Here is an 11,764-nt window from a genome sequence, read left to right on the forward strand (position 1 = left end):
CTTTGGAGATTTGATTGTGATTGGTGGTTTGCTGTGCATGCAGAGCCTGCATGTCACTCACTCAAGTACCCCTGACATGAGAGCTGCGCAAGTTTTCCTTTTGTAGCAAGCAGCAAAATAATTGTAACATGACATATTTGAGTTAATTTGCCTACTTAATATCGCAAGTCCTAAAAAAAAATCCTGCGTTGTGAATGTCGCGATTATCGTCACGACACGATATATCGTGCAGCCCTAATTGTAAGGCTTGTTGCATAGATTAAGTGCAGTTTGTTGCAGGCAATTTTACATCACTTTTAACTAATATCATCAGTTATGGAGCTTTCTATGGATTAAGGTGACATTTTGTCTATATTCTGAATTATAGCACTAGAGTAAAACATGTCTTAAGTGTTTTGCCTGTTGCTTGCAGAAGCTGTGTCAATACTTATTTTTCCTTTTTTTTTTGTATGACTTTGTGCCACAGACTTTAGAGCAATAGGATTTAAAGTTTTGTTCACACTCGGATTTAACTTGTCACCATGACTCTAGTCCTTGCTCACCTTTCTGTCTGTCTATCATGCTTTATTTCTGTCTGTGTTCGTGCGTGTTCATGTGCAGATGCTGATGGATTGAGCGGCGGGGAAGATTCCTTCAATGTCAACGACCCAGACGAGGGTTTCTCCTCCGGAGCGTCCAACAGCAGCCAGCCCAGCGGCACCAAGGCGGGCGTCGGGCAGAGGGGGGGCAGCCTGAACAGCAGCAGCAGCAGCAGCATCAAGAAAGCCATCACGGCCCGGCTGTCCCGGGACAAGGAGAGGGAGCGTGAGAAGGAACGGGAGAGGGAGCGTGAGAAGGAACGGGAGAGGGAGCGAGAGAGGGAGGCAGAGAGGGAGCGAGAGAGGGAGGCAGAAAAACAGGCAGAGTTGTCAGCGGATCACCAGGCTGCCGTGCTGAGGCACGAACAGAGGCAGCCGTCGCCCCCAGCCAGCATCCAATTGGATGCCATCCAGTTGAGCCCCAGAAAGAAACACCTGAGCTTCCCAGCAGGGCCCACGCTGGTGCGGACTGGCAGCACCTCCTCCAGCAAGTCCTTTGACTGCATGAATTTCAACCTGAACGGAGGCGATGACGAGCGAGAGGAGGCGGCGGGGGGTTCTGACAGAGAGCGAGGGCTTCCAGAGGGTGGCGCCCACCGCCACTCCACCATCAGCCTGAAGGAGGAGCACCTCGTCAGGCCAGGGGACGCCCAGGACCTCCTGTCCACTGGAGCTCCTCTCACCAAGCAGTCCCGCTCCCCCAGTTTCAACATGCAGATCATATCACAGGTCTAACATGTAGTGCAGGGCATGGTATGCACACACACACACACACACACACACACACACACACACACACACACACACACACACACACACGCACACACGCACACACGCACACACGCACACACGCACACACACACACGCACACACACAATACCTGCTCATAACACTCATCCTCATGCAGTTTTTCTCTGCAACTCTTTCCAACCCTACTGTGACAACTTCTGTCTACCTATCTGTGTGTGTGTGTGTGTGTGTGTGTGTGTGTGTGTGTGTGTGTGTGTGTGTGTGTGTGTGTGTGTGTGTGTGTGTGTGTGTGTGTGTGTGTGTGTGTGTGTGTGTGTGTGTGTGTGTGTGTGTGTGTGTGTGTGTGTGTGTGTGTGTGTGTGTGTGTGTGTGTGTGTGTGTGTGTGTGTGTGTGTGTGTGTGTGTGTGTGTGTGTGTGTGTGTGTGTGTGTGTGTGTGTGTGTGTGTGTGTGTGTGTGTGTGTGTGTGTGTGTGTGTGTGTGTGTGTGTGTGTGTGTGTGTGTGTGCGCGTGTGTGTGTGTGATTTGTCTCTCCACCTCCATTACAACTCTGAACTGCTGTTGGTGGGTTTAGCGTGACTGAAAATGCAACAATAGAAAAGTAGTAAACGTTGACTGCTGTAACTACAGTCCAGCATGTCACTGCATCCTCCCGTCTGACCAATCATTCCACACAGAAACTCCCAGAAACCAGGAAACGAGAGAAAACACGCGAAGGATGCCAAGCTAGCTGTAGAAGATAAATATGGAAATCAGATTATTTTTGAGTTTCTGACTGAATCAGACAAAAATGAATCAGCAATAACACTTAGAGTCGCTCATGTGGAGAAGAGTGATTAGTGCTCTTTCTCTTCGTTCCTTCCCTTTCATTCCCGGGCTCACGTGCAATCGTTCTTGCTGATTATCTTCCTTGTTAAATGCTTTTCTGTTTTTTTTATAAATAATAAGGCATAAATGGTTTTATTGATTAAAAATCCTTTTAAAATGTTTTTCTTTTAAATCACAATCCAAAGAAGAAAGCATTTGTTTTGCTTTTGTTTGACAATGATTTGATGGAAATCAGTCAGACCCAAGTGATTCTCCAGTTTTCATCCCATGAAGTTCCTTTTTTATTTGTAATTAGAATATTCTCATTTTACCTTTTTTGTTATAACCAAAAACTGGAAAGTGGTACAGGTTTGTCTTGCCCCAGGCTTTTAACTCAAATCTTAAGAAACACTACTGTGCAGCTACAAGAGGAAAGCAACTTGTGACTTAAATTGAAAATCAGAGGCTGAATCTTGTGGAAGAACTGGATGAAAACGTTGTGCAGTGACAGTGCAGGTTTGAGACTGAAGCTAAGAGACACCGGCTGTATTTAATATGGGATTATTATGATGGTCCAAACCATTTAATGGGTCGTTCCATTTCAAAGCTCTTGTAGGTGTTTGGTCTGTGTGTGGTGTCTCGGTGACGTACTGCCCTCTTGAGGCTTGCACGAGTCGCTGCGCATCATCAGCAGTCACCATGACGATTACGTTTTGTGCTCTGATTGGATGCTCATGAAACATTTTGTTCTACCTCATTGTGTGTTCACCCTGCCACCAGACACCTGTCTCCCAATCAGATGAAAAGGTTTGAACTTTTAGGTTGGAGTAAATAGTGGGGACCAAACTGTCTCACACTGAAAAAAGACACTGTCAAATCTTTGTCCATGTAAGGAGTCGTGGAAATCTCAGCTTTGCATTTCAGTTCAGTCGCACCATGCACATCACGTAGCTGCAAAACACAACTGTCTTCAGGTTTTCTGTTATATATCAAACACCCACATCAGGAATAACCTGATTATTTGAATTCCCTAGAAATGTCCTCCTTTTTCAATTGTTTTAATGTAAAAGTGCACTTTTTTGAATCCTCATGTGCATGGAGTTGGATCTTCTCTGCTGTTAAATGCCTGCATCTGCGCACAGTGCTAGCTAGCCTTCTGTAGTGCTCCCTGCCAGGCTGAGTGATTTGAACACGGCGTGCTTGTCTGCATGTTTAGTGCCCTGCAAAGCACTGCTGTTTCAGATGCAAGAAACAGCCAGCGAGCCAAACCCAAGTCTTGTCCCTGTCTTTGCCAGATGTGCCAATACACATCCTCTCCTTAAGGAAATTATGCTTTGCTTGTCTTAATTTAAAAACTATTGCCTATTCTTTTATTGTTTACTTGTGCTATTTCAAAGTTTATGGACTAAAAAAAGGGTGTTTGGCTCAACATGCCCTGAGATGCAGCTTCACCTTTTTTGCCATGGGTTTCCTCTTCACTCATCAAAGGTGTGTGCGTCACACTGCACTCTCACTGTCATCACTATTTGCTGTTCACATGTAAAAGCAGTATATTATGCGTCTGTGTGCCGTAGATGTCAGCTGTTGTATTGCATTTTTCCCCATGTCTTGCGCACGTGCTTGTTTAAAATGAGGATGAATGATTAATGTATATAAAAGTCAGTTCAGTCTGCAGTGAAAAACCCCACACACTCATGCTTCCACTGTGCTGGAAAACCTCCACAGCTGCTGCTCCTAGTCCAGAGTGAGACTTGTGTGCGCTTTAGCCTTATACATTTCAGGCCAAAGAGCCTCGATGGTGGGCTCTTTGGCCTTACATGCTCCTCCTGTGGACTGTGGAGGATGAAGAGAGGAGTTCAGCTACAGTTCACACTCCCCCAGTCTGTCTGCTGTCATCCCTGTGCTGTGAGGCTCTCAACAAGCCGTGTTCCCATTTGCTGTATTTTGCCGTGAGTTGAGTGGCACCTTTTTTGCTGTTTTTAAAACTGGTGACGTGGTCATGTCATTAATGAGTGCCCCTTACCGATACCAGCAGCAATGTTGGTACTGTTTGTCGATTTACTGTAGAGTTACGGATAGATGAATATCCTTATGTTTCTGGTGTTATTTGCATGTGATCAGGTCAGGAAATGAACACTAGCTGATGAATATTAATACAACTTGACTGAGGCTGGACATTTTATTCATTTTGGTTGAATAGCAACCCCAGAAAGGTCCACTTACATTTCAAAAAAAGTCTTAAAAGGTTCAGTCTGTCCTTGTCAGCCACTGTGAAGAGAGTTCATTTCCTGCCCTGCATATGATAACTGTGGGCTTTGTTTTCATAAAGTTTAATGCACTTTAATCCATCCACCTCTCTCCTCAGATAGTTATTGAAATGATATATATAGATGTGCAAAATGTGTATACACTCAATGCAGGGTTTTAGTCTCTTTAAAGTAGTACTTCTATGTGATGTCACATTCAACACAATGCTATTTTTGTTAGAGTCTAAGGGTACAGCTATTTATTATTGTTTCTTTTCAAAACCAAAAAAAAATGTAACGGGGGTCTGGAAGGTCTCAGGAGATTATCAAAAAGCCACATTTTAAAAATGGCAGCACCAACATTTCTGTTCTTGAAGTCGGAATTGATTCTATGCAACATTTTTTTCCCTTTTTTGTTTTGTTTTTGGTGTTACCGGCTGTCACTGATCCGTGTTGGGTGGTACAGGGCAGAGGCACTTAAGCTGATTTTTCAAGGAGAAAGTCCTCAACAGCTTTCTGTGTTTTTACCCTGTTTTGGCGCTTCAGAGCGCAGGACCTCTCATGTGGGTGAAATAAGAGGACCATCCTTTTGTCATCTGACTGCCCTTGCAGACAGAAAGCCACATCATCGGGACTTTTTGGTGCATGTCAAGCCCTTCTGTCAGTTTGCTGCTCTGTGGCTCAAAGACGTCAGCTGGTGTTTGAAATCTTAACAGATTATCAAAGATTAATCTAATCTAGATGCTTCGAGGGAAGCTGCTGGACGACGTGATAACACTGTACTATTGATGTTGTATAAATGGAGAGAAAGACTTATTTTAAATCTTGTAAATAGAAAATGTACAAAGGTGAAAGCAAGACAAATATAAAAAACTGAAGATCATTCTGAGATGTAGAGAAATTAATCTGTATATTGTTGAATAAATATTGTGCCGTAAAGGATATTTAAGCGTCAGCCTGTTTTTTTATGTTGAAGTGGTTAAATACAATTACTGCTCATCATAGTCATCACCAAGCAATTGCTCTCAGTTTAGTTTCAACAAACTTTAACTTGGTGACTGATCAAAAATGTCAGAGGGTTGAGAAATAAAGACTTTCTTACAGACCTAAAGTCAGAATTCAAACCGTTGTTAATCTTTCTTACCAATAGCTAGACAATATATATATATAGTGAATAAGCTAGAATGATAAACAAACGAAAAATACAAAACGTGTCTGGTTCCCTTTTTTTAAAGTGAGGTTTGCTTTTTTGTCTACTTGGATTATAAACAATTATGGCATTATATATGTACCTATACATTAGGGAATAATCAACATTTTCATTAAAAACAATAGATGATTGCAACCCATGTAATAATATTGGCATAATTGAAAATAAATCTGAAGTGAGAACCAGAAGAATCATATCATTCATATTAATCAATTAAATGTAATTGTTACTGTTTTCAAAGTCAATCTGATAGTTTATTTTTGGTAATATATACACTGAGTAAGCACTCAAATACTTCACTGCAGAAATACCTGTGATCAGTGGTGATGTCCTGACACCTAGTGGTTGTAATGCAAAACAACATACCATTTCAAGGTAAATTAGTTGAACCTACGAATGAAATTATTCTTGCTAGTTATGAAAAAATGATTAATATCACAGTTGTCTCTGCTGTGAATTACCACTGTATCCGTAATATACTCTTACTCTGGATGTTGAATTCTAGCAGAAAAAGTCAATCATTTTAATATTTGTATTGTGTCAGGTGTTGTTACAAAGCCACTTCCCCCTTAAACATGTCATGAACAAAAAACTGCCTCCTCCACCTCTGACCCCTTTTACTAGAACATACTTCAGCTTTTACAACAGGGGCTTAACTTAATGGAGTCAAACATTACATTTAAAAAAGACTGACTTATTCAGCTCTAAAGTATAGCCTAGAAGAGAATTTCCAAAATAGTTTTTCTAGTAGAGAATTCATTTTTGAAGAGATCACAAGATACTTTTTTTTGCTTCAAAACCCCCATATGAACATGTAAGAAGTAAATGACAACTGGGCATAGGGCCTACTTCATCTGATGATGAATAACATGGGCTACAATTAAAGGTGCAAGAGCTCTACTAAAGAACATTGTGGTAAGATTTGTTGTTTGAATTCTCAAATGCATAACAAATTATTAAACAAACAAACCAGCTGATTTATTATAGTTAATTTACTACTAAACTAGAACCATGCTAACTTAACCTCCTGAAGCTAAAACCAGTTAGCAACCACGATGGTTTCGCATGCTAGCATGCTAACATTAGCAGTAAAGTGAGCACTAAACACCTAATGACAACCATGACTTGTGTTGTGAACAGCTACTAAATTCAACTTTTACAGGATTGTTAAATGAACTGCTGTTTCCATTGACATGAATGAGCTCCACTTTGTTCTAAATACTTTTTTCAAAACAAGTCTACTGTTTTTTAGTATGATTAACTTCTAAAAACAATCAGTTATCATACTTGCTAAAAAAAGGCTTCCTGGAAACTTGTCCCTTTTTGTACTGAATTAACAGCACTGTTTACATATAATTGTAATCCATAAATACCTGAACTGACAGGCACAAAAACTATTAAACAAAGACACTGTGTTAGTTTAAATGAATGACAACAATACACACAACAATATTATAGCCACTAGAGCCAATCAGAGCTCCACACAGTAACAAGATCCCTAGTTGAACACTCTGGGGGTGTCACCTGGTAACCATAGGCTCTAACGCCTGGCAAAGGACATGATACAAATCACTTCACACACCTGAAAGTGTGTGTTTTGTTAAGTTAGACACCAGAAACTTCATGTTGGTTCTTCTATCATTTATCCAACTGGAAGGAGGACCAGACGGCAATAAAAAGGGTAATGTTAACTGTCAATTATACCGATAATGTTTATTTTAACCAATGTTTGCAAAATGAGTGATGAAAACGGTGACTGTAATCTGTATCAGAATACCTTTATTAGTCCCACAGAGAGGACATTTACATTGAAATGTGTGCACATCATTCTCAAACATGTCAATACAAATGTGCTCATGTTTTTTAATCTATATAACACTCCTTCAGAATCGGAATCAGAATACCTTTATTAGTTCCACAGAGGGGAAATGTACATTGTTACAGCAGAAAAGAGCCAAGACAGCTTAATGTCTTTTTAGTTTGGTTGTAATGTGAGGACTGACTGGACAGCAGATTGAGCAGAAGAGGTTAATATGGTTTTGAGAGGGTGGAGCCATTAAATAGTGCAACATAACAAGGCTTTCACAGCCTCTCCACACAGTTGACATCATGAAGGATGCACTGTCTCTGCAGGATGTGATGACTGAATCAACGGGTTAGTGTAGACTTTAAATATGTGGAATTAGGCGTAGGTTCTTAATTTGAAAAAAAAATCTATTTGATGGAATTGAAAGCTGTGATTCCAGGGGCCTGGGTGGATGAAGTTGAGAGAATGCAGGTCACATGACAGTAAGATAAAGGCTTATGTCAGGATACTAAAGTCCCAGGCTCTCCAAGTGTTATAGATTAGGAACCATTAACTGACAAGCTGCACACTGGCACCTGTCTCTTCAGACTTCCACCAAAAGAAGCTCTTCTTCCAAGAGGATGATTTCAGCTAAACATTTTTCTTTTACTTCCTCAGAAATGCTGTCTAAATTAGAGAATAAGGTTCACCCACAGCAAATTATCCCGGAGCTGCGGCACGACAAATATGACATGAACCGGATGGTTAGTCGAATGAAAAGGGTGAGTGTTTGCATGTCACATTACTATTATACTACTACACAACACATTTGATGAATTTTAATAATAATAGTTATTTAATATGATAATATGTTTTGTAAGTGAAATCGTTATCTGAAAAATAACTGGTGTAGCAGAGAGGACAATATATCACTCAGTGGAATAGATGTAAAGTAAATGAAAATAAAAAGACTCTGGCAAAGTATCTCAAACCTCAAATATGTACTTTCCAATGCCGGATAATATTAAGTTATAATAAGTAAGTTTACAATAACAACGCATATTTTTTTTACTGTGATTAACAATCTACAACATTTTTTATTTCTAAATTGGGTGTGTAATTAATCTGCTCGCAGAAATGCGGTATCTATTGATCCAGAGCTGGCACAGGGCCACTTTCTGTCCCGTTTGTTTAGTCAGGTTTCAGCAGCCTGCTCTTCTTTAGCTCCGCTCTGACATCACTGATGCAGTGCTGAGCGCGTCCAGCACCCACAGTCCTGACTGCAGAGCCTCCTCTCTCCTGTCAGGCTGTCAGCTCTCAGCCTGAGGCAAATCTGTGAAGCTTGGCCCCCCCATGTTGCATCCAGGATGGAGGACGCTGAGGTGGAGGGGACATCCGGTTCATTCTCTGGCGATCAGCACAGCCAGACCCACTAAGCATCTCTCTCCCTCCCCTTCTTTCCAGCGCTGTGCCTTTACCTCCTGGACCAGGGAGAATATACACAAGAAGGAATGCTGCTTCTATGAAAAGGGTGTCAGGTAGGATCAGCTGCTCTGTGCTCTGGTGGTGATGAAAAGTCTTTAAACTGACCTTGCTATTTGCTGCTGCTGCTCAGTACAGACATACTGCAGCATCTCTGTTGTGCGTATGTGAGAGGAGGCCTTGCCTTTAACCACCCTGAGGGCAGTTGTGTATTGCTATGTTAACTTAATCTGTCAGTTGTCAAACTGTGCTTCTGCATGGAGACATTACAAGCATTCGCTCCTTCTCTTCTCCGTTAGAGAGGACATATGTAAGTGCGGCTACTCAAAAATCGAACATAATGATGAAGCCATCAAACCAGAGGACTTCACTGGCGAATCATGGCACAAACACAGACATCTCCATGAAGTGCCCACAGACGCTTTTGGGGACATCAGCTTTGTGGTTTGGGACAAAAGACGGGCAAGGTGAACTATCCTATCTTTCCACTTTAATAAACTTACATGCTTGCCTGTTTGTCTTCATTCTCGCCTTTTTGTCTATGTTTCATTCTCAGTATATGCGAGTGTCAGACAGACACCAACCCAGAAATCCTGTACCAGTTACTGACTGAACAGTGGAGACTGTCCCCTCCCAACCTGCTGATCTCAGTGACCGGGGGGGCTAAAAACTTCTACCTGAAGGCTCGTCTTAACAACATGTTCAACAGAGGTCTTATCAAAGTGGCCCAGACAACAGGTGAGCCTCATATGTAAAGGGCTACCAATGATTAGCCAGAATATCTGCGAATGTATGTGTTTTATGAACATGTGTAGTTATGGAGTTTGGGCGTATGCCTGTGATAAAATATGCTGTATATGACTGAAAGGTTCACTCCTCCTGCCCAAACTTGTGCTATTAAAAGTGCAGTTATCTCCTTCACTAATCTTACTGACAGTTTACCATTTCATACTGCTTAGGTTTAACTTGATTTTAAATGTATAGTGTGTCTACTGTATGTATAACAGTCTGTAGCAATGCAGCAAAACAAGAAAAACGACTTAGAATTTACACGAAAAATATTGCTCTTACTTGAGTTTATTTTTGCTTTTCCTTCCTTAGTCTCATCTGACATCTACAGTGGGGCAAAAAAGTATTTAGTCAGCCACCAATTGGTGCAAGTTCTCCCACTTAAAAAGATGAGAGAGGCCTGTAATTTTCATTCTAGACAAAATGAGAAAATAAAATCCAGACAATCAAATTGTCTGATTTTTAAATAATTTATTTGCAAATGATGGTGGAAAAATTAGTATTTGGGTCAATAACAAAAGTTCATCTCAATACTTTGTTATATTCCCTTTGTTGGCAATGACAGAGGTCAAACGTTTTCTGTAAGTCTTCACAAGGTTCTCACACATTGTTGCTGGTATTTTGGTCCATTCCTCCATGCAGATCTCCTCTAGAGCAGTGATGTTTTGGGGCTGTCGCTGGGCAACACAGACTTTCAACTCCCTCCAAAGATTTTCTATGGGGTTGAGATCTGGAGACTGGCTAGGCCACTCCAGGACCTTGAAATGCTTCTTACGAAGCCACTCCTTCGTTGCCCGGAGCGGTGTGTTTGGGATCATTGTCATGCTGAAAGACCCAGCCACGTTTCATCTTCAATGCCCTTGCTGATGGAAGGAGGTTGTCACTCAAAATCTCACGATACATGGCCCCATTCATTCTTTCCTTTACACGGATCAGTTGTCCTGGTCCCTTTGCAGAAAAACAGCCCAAAGCATGATGTTTCCACCCCCATGTTTCACAGTAGGTATGGTGTTCTTGGATGCCAACTCAGCATTCTTTCTCCTCCAAACACGTCTAGTTGAGTTTTTACCAAAAAGTTCTATTTTGGTTTCACCGTTCTTTTGATCATTTTGACCCCACGGGGTGAGATCTTGCGTGGAGCCCCAGATCGAGGGAGATTATCAGTGGTCTTGTATGTCTTCCATTTTCTAATAATTGCTCCCACAGTTGATTTCTTCACACCAAGCTGCTTACCTATTGCAGATTCAGTCTTCCCAGCCTGGTGCAGGTCTACAATTTTGTTTCTGGTGTCCTTTGACAGCTCTTTGGTCTTGGCCATAGTTGAGGTATACTTAGGATGAAAATTACAGGCCTCTCTCATCTTTTTAAGTGGGAGAACTTGCACAATTGTTGGCTGACTAAATACTTTTTTGCCTCACTGTTTTACAATTAGGCTAACAATGCAAAACAAATTGGCAATTTCTGCACAGTATTTGGTCCTTGTCCACATACTTTGGTGTCCTGTTTCCTGGTTTGGCCCAGGCCTCTTAGGGACATTTGAATGCTTCAGCAAAGGTTAAATAGCACCCATGTTGTATTTAGGAGCATGGATCATCACCGGTGGTACGCACACAGGTGTGATGAAGCATGTAGGGAAGGCTGTGAAGGGACTACGCCCTCAGCAGCTCCACGCAGGGCCAGATTGTGGCTATCGGAGTGGCAACGTGGGGAACCATTCACAACAGGGACGCTTTGGTGCATCCAGAGGTAAGAAAAAAACACAATCACACATTTTTACTATGGCGAGAATCATCACCTGCAAAACATATCTGTTGTTTTTCCTGCCTTTCTTTCTCCTTTTCCCTTTTTTTCTCGTCTGCAGGGTTGTTTCCCAGCCCTTTATGAGCTGGACATCAAGGGCCAGGGTCGACTCTCCTGCCTCGATAACAACCACACCACTTCCTGCTGCGTGGACGATGGGACCCAGGGAAATTATGGAGTGGAGATTCGAGCTGCGTAGCTGTCTGGAGAAATGCATCTCCGGGAAACGTCTTGGAAACAAAGGTTACAAATAGCTGATGTAGCATCTGCAAAGGCATCAAGACAACATCTCAAATCTGATTGAATTCTGTGCTGCT

General features: G+C 41.8%; 2 protein-coding genes and 1 long non-coding RNA gene across 7 annotated transcripts in view; 2 read left to right on the top strand and 1 right to left on the bottom strand.

Moving 5' to 3' along the window:
• Positions 1–1,670, top strand: part of LOC307029449 (hyccin 2) — a 47,018-nt gene extending 45,348 nt beyond the window's left edge. For all 5 annotated transcript variants that reach the window (XM_079665468.1, XM_079665469.1, XM_079665467.1 and 2 more), the window contains one exon: positions 601–1,670. In XM_079665468.1, the coding sequence (XP_079521594.1) occupies positions 601–1,313 (713 nt within the window). In that variant the 3' untranslated portion in view covers positions 1,314–1,670. The remainder of the gene's footprint in view (positions 1–600) is intronic.
• Positions 1,671–1,865: 195 nt separating this feature from the next.
• Positions 1,866–5,427, bottom strand: LOC307029450. The gene is made up of 2 exons (XR_013805333.1): positions 3,947–5,427; positions 1,866–3,901 (listed from the first exon to the last, which is right to left on the bottom strand). It is a non-coding gene; the product is annotated as an uncharacterized lncRNA (long non-coding RNA).
• Positions 5,428–8,714: 3,287 nt separating this feature from the next.
• The window catches only part of trpm2 (transient receptor potential cation channel, subfamily M, member 2), a 42,957-nt gene continuing 39,907 nt past the window's right edge, over positions 8,715–11,764 (top strand). Inside the window, 8 exon segments of the mRNA XM_079665766.1 lie at positions 8,715–8,914; positions 9,158–9,299; positions 9,302–9,325; positions 9,415–9,429; positions 9,431–9,596; positions 11,229–11,290; positions 11,292–11,393; positions 11,509–11,642. Coding sequence (XP_079521892.1) covers positions 8,730–8,914; positions 9,158–9,299; positions 9,302–9,325; positions 9,415–9,429; positions 9,431–9,596; positions 11,229–11,290; positions 11,292–11,393; positions 11,509–11,642 — 830 coding nt within the window. The 5' untranslated portion in view covers positions 8,715–8,729.

The sequence above is a fragment of the Notothenia rossii genome, assembly GCF_949606895.1.
Source record: "Notothenia rossii genome assembly, chromosome: 2".
In the NCBI taxonomy this organism is placed as follows: domain Eukaryota; kingdom Metazoa; phylum Chordata; class Actinopteri; order Perciformes; family Nototheniidae; genus Notothenia; species Notothenia rossii.